Source organism: Triticum urartu, chromosome 1, assembly GCF_003073215.2.
Source record: "Triticum urartu cultivar G1812 chromosome 1, Tu2.1, whole genome shotgun sequence".
NCBI classification, from domain to species: domain Eukaryota; kingdom Viridiplantae; phylum Streptophyta; class Magnoliopsida; order Poales; family Poaceae; genus Triticum; species Triticum urartu.
Window position 1 is genome coordinate 441,586,378 of NC_053022.1, and position 8,029 is coordinate 441,594,406.

General features: G+C 49.9%; 1 protein-coding gene across 1 annotated transcript; it reads right to left on the reverse strand.

The window, feature by feature from the left end:
• Positions 1-5,011: 5,011 nt before the first annotated feature.
• On the reverse strand, positions 5,012-6,907 carry LOC125517152 (cyclin-P3-1-like). The gene is made up of 3 exons (XM_048682342.1): positions 6,736-6,907; positions 5,675-6,096; positions 5,012-5,572 (listed from the first exon to the last, which is right to left on the reverse strand). Exons 2-3 carry the CDS (start codon positions 6,079-6,081, stop codon positions 5,260-5,262), a joined length of 720 nt encoding a protein of 239 aa, XP_048538299.1. The 5' UTR covers positions 6,082-6,096; positions 6,736-6,907; the 3' UTR covers positions 5,012-5,259.
• Between the last annotated feature and the right edge of the window lie 1,122 nt (positions 6,908-8,029).

Here is an 8,029-nt window from a genome sequence, read left to right on the forward strand (position 1 = left end):
CCATCATCAACAGTGGGATGCCCAACGTCGGGCGCCAACCCCATCCAGATCAGTGGCGTCGGCGGCCCGAGGCAGCTGCCTCACTCCGAGCGCGGCGCGAGCTCGGAGGCTCGTAGCTGTCGTCGCTCGTCTCCGGGGTAGCAAGGAGTTCGGCGGAGCCGCTGAAGCCCGCAGTCCCTCCGCTGCTGCCTGAGGAGCTGCAGGAGGACCAACGGGCGGGGCTGGTCCTCGCCAGTTCATCACCACTGTCGCTTCCCTTAGGGCAGCATTCCAGCCGGCGTCCTTCTGCATCAAAGACCTTGAAGAATATCAAAGAGGCGCCGTTGTATTCAAGATGGATCACCAAGGCGCCGTCCGCGCGACAGACCCGGGCAATCTCACCCCAGCCCCGGGTCATGAAGACCTTGCCCGGAGCAACGACCGCGACCTCCGCTCCGGTTGCAGGGGTGCCACAGTCGGCGTGCTGCAGCCAGAGCTCCAGGGCCCCGCTCGGCGGCATCTCGAAGGCAAAGGAGGGAGGAAGGCGGATCCACGAAGTTGGAGGCATGGCGGCGTGAAGCACAAGCTCGCGAGAGGAGCGCTCCGCGTGGAATCCAGGGGGGACGACGCGCACCACTGTGACTCGCCGTCGGCGGCGGCGACGCTGTCGGTGTTGCTCGGCGCCCTCCCCCCTGTGGCCTATGACGCGGGCGTGCAAGGGCAGCGGAAACCCAGGCGGCGGCCGCTCGTATCACGGCCTCGACACCACCTGCCAGGCGCCTTCATCCCGGTGAAAAATGATTGGCCGCTTCTTTGGCGGGAGGGGGTCAGGACCCTCTCTGGGGGCCTTTCCCTTCTCCTCACCTGAAAACCGGCGGATCGGTGCCATTGGCGCAAGAGGAAGCAAGGATAAGGAAGAAGAAGAGGAGGAGTGACGGAAAGGGGTGAACCGGCGAAGCTCATGCGGCCCCGTACTTATAGCCGGGGAAGGCCAACCGCCGAGCACCATGACCTCAGGTAATCATGATCCATATCTTTGCATGCAGGGACTTATCAAGTCATGCAGTTGCCAAGGCATCGTGGGAAGTGCAGACGCCCACGCCCGCGCCCAATCAATCGCCACGCGGCGCCCAAGGCCGCAGGCTGTTAGGGCCCGCGGCGCTTCATGCTTGCCCCTTCGCTTCTCTGCTAAGCCAAGCCCGCGCACGCCTTGGGCCCGGGGGCTACTGTCGGCGTTCTGGGAACGGGGGTCCCCAGACTTGCCTGCATGCGGCCTGCGGCGTGGCTCAAGCGGGGGCCCAGCGCAGCCCATCTTCATCAGCTCAAGCTCAAGACCCTCGCGAGGGGCCAAGCCTCGCGGGGCGGACGACAGAACGCTTCCTCAGAGGCAGCCTCATCAGGCAGGCTCGCGAGGAGGCGGAGAGATCAAGGCAGGGGCACCTCGCGAGGAACCCGTGACGCAAGCCATGACGATCGAGACCAGGCGGGCGCCGGCCTGCGCAGTGTCCTTGTTTCCCCTTTGGTGCAAAGGGGGCAAGCACAGGCCAAGGCATCAGGCAAAGGTTACCATTCCGGTGCAACGAGACCAAGACCAGCCGGACGGCAGGACGGAGGTCACCGTGGAGCCCAAGACGGCGTCATCGCCAGTGCTTTTGGCAGCCGAAGACCACCTTTGGTCAGGATAACTTGTACTAAATGTTCCCCTTCGAAATGGCCAATTGTTGGCGCCCTTCCCACTCATTATTTGGGGAGAGGCCCAGGGCCTCTATAAATAGAGCTAGCCACCACAGAGTAGGGAGATGGAGACACCCCAAGAACATCGAGAGATCTGGTAGAACCCTAGCAGATATAGAGAGAGGCGATGAACTCACCCTAGCAGTTCATCGCACCAGCTCAAGAACACCTCTCGCGAGGCTGTTCTTACCTTGTACTGTCCATCATCAGCCCCAGAGGCAATCCACCACACCACACACTGGAGTAGGGTATTACACCACAACGGTGGCCCGAACCAGTATAAACCCCGTGTCTCTTGTGTTATTCATCATTTTCATCTTAGTTCGCACGAGAGGATCAGACGTAGATCGGTAGGGAAGAGATCTCCGCGCGCACCCCAGTGTTCGAACCTCAAAGGTCTGCCGGAACCTGAAACCCGGCACGTGTGCGCACTACCGGCAAGGCCTCCGATTATGAATGCATCTCTGGCAGGGCAGTGCATGTCCAGGAGGAAGGTGCAATCTTTTTCATCAATGGCACCACTCTGTTTGCCTACAAGTACTCGCCGGAGGAGGAGGAGGAGGCGCCGCTCGAGCCGCCGGCGATGGTCAACATGCTGTGGCCGTACTACGAAGAAGGGCGTGGCTTCGTCGTCCAGCTCGCGGGCCGGATGCTGTGCGCGGTGTGGATCAACATGTACGAGGCGTGCAGCTGCGCAGCGCGGCATGCGATGATCACCACGTTCCGCGTCCGGAGCGCAGCCGGGCCAGACGGTGAAGGCAGCCCTGCCCACAGCATCGAGGTCTTGCACTCCACATGCCGCAGGGTGGACATGCTCAGAGAAAAATCATATCAATACAATCACTATGACACTTTTGCCACTTTGTAGTAAGTGTGCCTGCCTTTTATTTAAGTTCTAACAAGTTGGTTTCTGCTTAAACAACAGTTGGAATTGGGGCTTCGAGTTGTTCTTGATTGAATTACTACTTTAGTGGACATCATTTGATGAATACTTTACTGCAAGAAAATTATCAAGAAGTTGCTGTGCTGTCATTTATTTGATTTTGTATGTATATTTTCATTGGTGAACCAGGGCATATGCTGACGATGCATACAAGGTGGATGATACCTCACTGCCTGCAATGTTGGGAGGGTTCACCCACCCTGTTGAAGATTCCCAAGAACTTCTTAAATGCTGCAGGTTCGATTTTCTCGTCTTCAGTTAGTTCAAGTACAACTTTCTGATCATGTCTTGGGTGATGCTATAACAATTAGTTACTGGAAACAACTTTTCTTGAATTAGTTACTGGGCTTTTGCTACTCGATCTGGGAGCATTTACCTCACTTGTGCTTTAACAATTGCAATTTCCGCCTGTAGGAATTATTTGAAACGAAAAGGCGAACTGGTTTGGACCGCGGACAGTCTTGTGGACTGCAAAGTGGTGACCAAATGTGATGTGTATTTTGTATGCCAGGTTGATCAGCAATCTGTGTTATATCAAATCTCTACTTCTGGAGGAAAGTTGAGGTGCGATGCAAGTGTGCTAGAACCACAGTTGTGTCTAGACACAATCAGAGATGGAGGTGTCAGTGTAGATTTCCCTGCAACCTGGCATTTTGTACATGACGGATCCCAGTTGTTTGTCATCCCTTCTTTTCCCGACCATAGTAAGTACAAGGTTCATCTGAACAGCATGACCTACGAGCAACTTGAGATCAAACAGCATGATAAACAACTTGAAAGAAAACAACATGTTCTATTCCAGCGTGAGAGCAAACAGCGCGATATCTATTTTTCGGCCGTCTTCCGAGACGGTGAAGACATTGTCGCCCTCGGCGAGAAGTTGGTGGCTCTCTATACTCTTGATAAGCAGACTTTACAGTGGGACCGCCACCGAACATCGGGGGATTTGGATTTGGGGCAAGAGATTAAGGTTTCTGGATTCGTAGACATAGGCGACGGCAAATTTCTGATCTCCGATTTCGACACGGAGAGGTGTTTCTTGTGTGACTTGAGGCATGGTCAGTGGTTTGTTGTAGAACCGCCAATTATGAGCAGGTGGCTCGGCGAAATCGGTTTGCTGAACGGGCGATGCATATTTGCGGAAGGTTTCGTATATGCCTGCTGGGACGAAGGCCTCGAGGCCTATGAGTTGGCTCAAGATGATGGAGAGTTTATCCTTGGTACTCCCATCGTGCTAGAGTTTCCCTGGCAGAAGTTCTCCGACAGAAGGTTTATGAGCCTTGAGTGCATTGGTAAGGAGGACAGCAGCATCTCTGGTGGTGGCATTGTCTTCTGCGTGATCCAAGGGTATTTTACCGCGGATCCTTTTACTGATAGCCATTCCCTGACTGCCACCACCGTGATCGTGGAGCGTGAAGATGCACCTGGAGGGAAAAAACGGCCCGTCAGAGTCAAGCATGTTGATGTTGCTGTTTCATCTGTCCGTCATGAGGAGCCCATCTTGACAAACTACGCTTTTGCTTTATAAGCATTTTGATTTGATCCAACTCGATCTACTACTGTGCTTAGTCTTTCTCCTGCATAATGAATAGTAATAAATATGCATGTGTACTACTATCACGTTATTTGTTTTGAGCAAATTCTATCACATTATTTGTATTGTCTTATCTTTCTACTCTGGTGACAAGTTCTTCTTTGATTCATAGGAGAAGTGGAGGAAAAATCGTAGGAATATGAATTTTCCTTTCCTTGCACTGAAATTGTAGTACAGTCCCCTCTCGATTAATATGGATTGGAGGGAGTATAATTTTACAATCCCCTCGTGACTAGAATTGTGGCTTTCTTTACGACTGCCCAGATATCAACTCTGGTAGTCTAATTAAGGGATAACGTTTGAGGACTGCCCAGATAACACATGCAGAAATTTAAAGCTGAATATCAGACAGAGAAACACCAGTATGGATGGTTTCTCCCCCCTCATAAAACTAATTGCTTATGTTACTTATACAGATAACAAAACTAGAGTAGCGTCCGTAGGGGTGTTGACGCTGCAGGTTACGCTACATCACTCAAATATTCTGACTCGAATGTGCATCTGCTCTGTTTTCATGCTTTGGCGATGTCACTCATAGTCATAGTCTCGTGTTCAGGAAAGTAATTCGTTTTATAAATTCCTTGTTGCAACAATGCCAGCGTAAATCATCACAGATCCTGTTATGCGACTGAAACAGAATCATAAGAAGCACAGAGGAAGCAGGCCATTCGCAGATCTTGGAAAAGCCAGATTCATCTTGCCAACAGGTTACTTGGCAACAGATCAGGTTAAACCTTTTCTTAAAATAAATAAATAACAGATCCAGTTAAACCACGGCATTGGATATCACAGGACTGAGTAATGTTCAGGCCGGTTGTTTCCCAACTAGATTGTGAACATTTTAAACAAAGTGGGTTGCAAGAATTACAGTGTTACAGAAGTAAAACATAATTGAATCCCTACTAATCAAACACCCCCAGAACAACTTAATGCTCAAATGTCAGATCTAAAAGAATTATCAGTAATCAGGTCACATGCTTTGCAAAACTTTAGGCCATAAATAGATTGGTCAGCTGCATCCTTGGAGAGCCTGACTGCTGTAGCTTTGGCGAACAAGCTTGCTCTGGCAAAATTCGTCGGCGCTACCACTGCTGCTATAGCCCAAATCTTTAGATCCTTTGACACTGACACAATGAACCTGAACCGGCAGTCTCTCTGGTGACACCGGTGCATGTTTCTCCAGCTGCAAGCAGTAGCTCCCGAATGTCTCTAGGTTCACTTTCAGCCTGAAGTCCAGATTAAACAACAAATCCAGTTCAAGCCGATTCATCTCGATTGTGCTGATTCCTCCCACTCTGGCATAGAATGCATTGTTGAAAAACCTGCACGACATGCATTGAGAAAGTTACTGGGAAACCTGTGCATGTTTGTGATATACAAAGAAAGAAATACAGCTGAATTGCAGTTGCATTGGGTACACTTACGCATCATCTGTGAATTTGGCAGCAACCACCACACTTGTAATTAGCAAGCGATGAACGCTGAAGGGCGTCATGTACACATTTGGCTGCTGTAGATATCTCTCCATGTAGACAAGTGCCAACACAAAGCAAGATGGACTGCACTCGGCATATTTGAAAATGCGTTCTGCATAGAGCTGTATACTGAGATCTGGCACCTTCTGGCCATGAAAAATAGTGGTCGACTCCTTTATTCCATTAGAACCCAGTAATTCTTCATTCTTCTGAACTGATCGGCCCAGATATGTGGCAAGAAGCGACAGGACCTTAGGAAACTTGGTAGTTCCTTTCTTTGACTGTGATACTGTCAAACCCAATGTCAGGTAGCTCTCCAGATGCTTGTCACTGGCATCAATTTTAGATGACTCCATGGGCAGACATAAGTACTGTATAAAAGATAAAGCAGTTGTTAGTGAAAAATAAATGGGCACAGCAGATAGTAGATACTTTGAAGGTTGGGCAAAAGAAAGTTGATCCTAGTTCAATCTGGAGGTATTTTCCCAGGCTGTAACAGCATTGCACAAACTCATAGCTGCGTCGATCCGCGTATAAAATGCGGAGCCGAGCCACGATTCCGTTGTTTGCTACCTCCACACTGAACTTTAAATTTAGCTCGCTCATCGCGCAGCATACTAATCGGAATACAGTTTCCGTCTTGGCAAGGAATGCACCAAAACACACACACACACACACACAAGAATTTAACAAGCATCCTTCCTGATGCAGCCGCACCCAAATCCATTGCCCCCGCCCAAAGTAGCCGGCACACCGCCCCATCGGACCACGCGGGCAAGCAGATTTCCGCCTCCCCGACCCTCCTGCGCTCCTTCGGGACCAACCCTAGCTCGCTCGAAAGAGATGAGCACAAGAAAGGCACAGCAGATTGGGTGGGAATCCCATCTAGTAGACCCAAATGCCGCAAGGAGATAGTACGCAGGTAGGTAGGATAGCATTATGCTGTGCAACTTGAGATCTAGGAGTACCAGCCAACAACCCGCACGGGAGGGAGGGAGGGAGAGACTTACAGCTTTGCTCTAGGCTTGAGCTCCAGGGAAGGGCAGGAGGCCTTCTTCTTCTTCAGGGTTGAACTCGAGCTCTCCTCCGTCCGTCTCTCCTCGCCTTTTCGGATGGAACGGCAGCAGCAAAGCTAGCCGCTTCTTTGGATGCTGCCTGGGAGGGAGAGCGAGAGCGAGAGCGAGAGATGTGTCATGTGCTTTATTATATTGTAATTGTAATAAATCACGAAGGGGATGTGAGACATGTCATTATCTGCTGACAGGTGTGGCTCTTGTTTGTCTTCAAAGGCCAACTTACCATCGATCTTGTTTGCTTAATAATTAATAAAGTAATTAAATGCCAAACTAGCACGTACCTATGCGAAGAGGAAAAGGCCAAGAGAGGGAATAACGCTATTTGTCGTCGTCGTCTCAACCGGCGTGGTTTATCGAGTATTTTAGGAGGGTGGAGATAGAGAGGATGGGCCCTGATACAGCGGCCAAGACCAGTAGCAGCAGGAATAGGAGGAGACCGATGCGTCCTCCACTTCATTCACGTTAACCAAGCTTGGCGCCTAGTCGGAAACATTATCCAAAGCTGAGCCGTGCTGGAGGCTGACAACGCAATGCGCGGGTTTATCGCTAATTCGTTTCGGTTGGTGAACTAAGAGCAACTTTTAAAGGGTGCCTACTTTATTACTTTCTCTGCCTCAAAATAAGCGTCTAAACGTCTGCACAATACAAAGTTGAGTACAAAGTTAGGACACTTATTTTGGGACGGATTGGGTATTATTTTATTTTATTTGAAGGTTGTAGAGGCAACTTAGGTTGTTAATCCGGAAAAAAAAGAACTTATAAATTGTTAAAAAAAATAGAGCGGAGGGATCTGTCCGGCCTTAAACATGAGGCCCTTATAAGTTTAAAAAATAAAAGGTTGCGGTGACGCTTACATACAAAACATGACGCAAATAGATGCATACAAAACATGCTCGGTTTTTTCTGCGTGCTCACTCCGATATATGATGCAATCGATGATGCATGCGTGATATCTAATTCTGGCAGATCAAGATGGCACACGATTTTCTTTGCCTCCTCGACACTAGTAGGACACAGACTTCACGCGGGAAAAACCTTTTTTAGATATTTCAGAAGCTCATCCAGGTTTGCATCCGTCCATTTGTTTTTTTGTCTTCGTCTTTAGAAGTTCTAGCATGAAACTTAAGCGGGTCACCTCAGGATCGTAACCACATACAAAGGAGTCATCGAGTCTACCTCCGGTTGTGCCAGTTTGGCCTCCTCTCTAGAAGCAGCTCTGTCGCTAGTC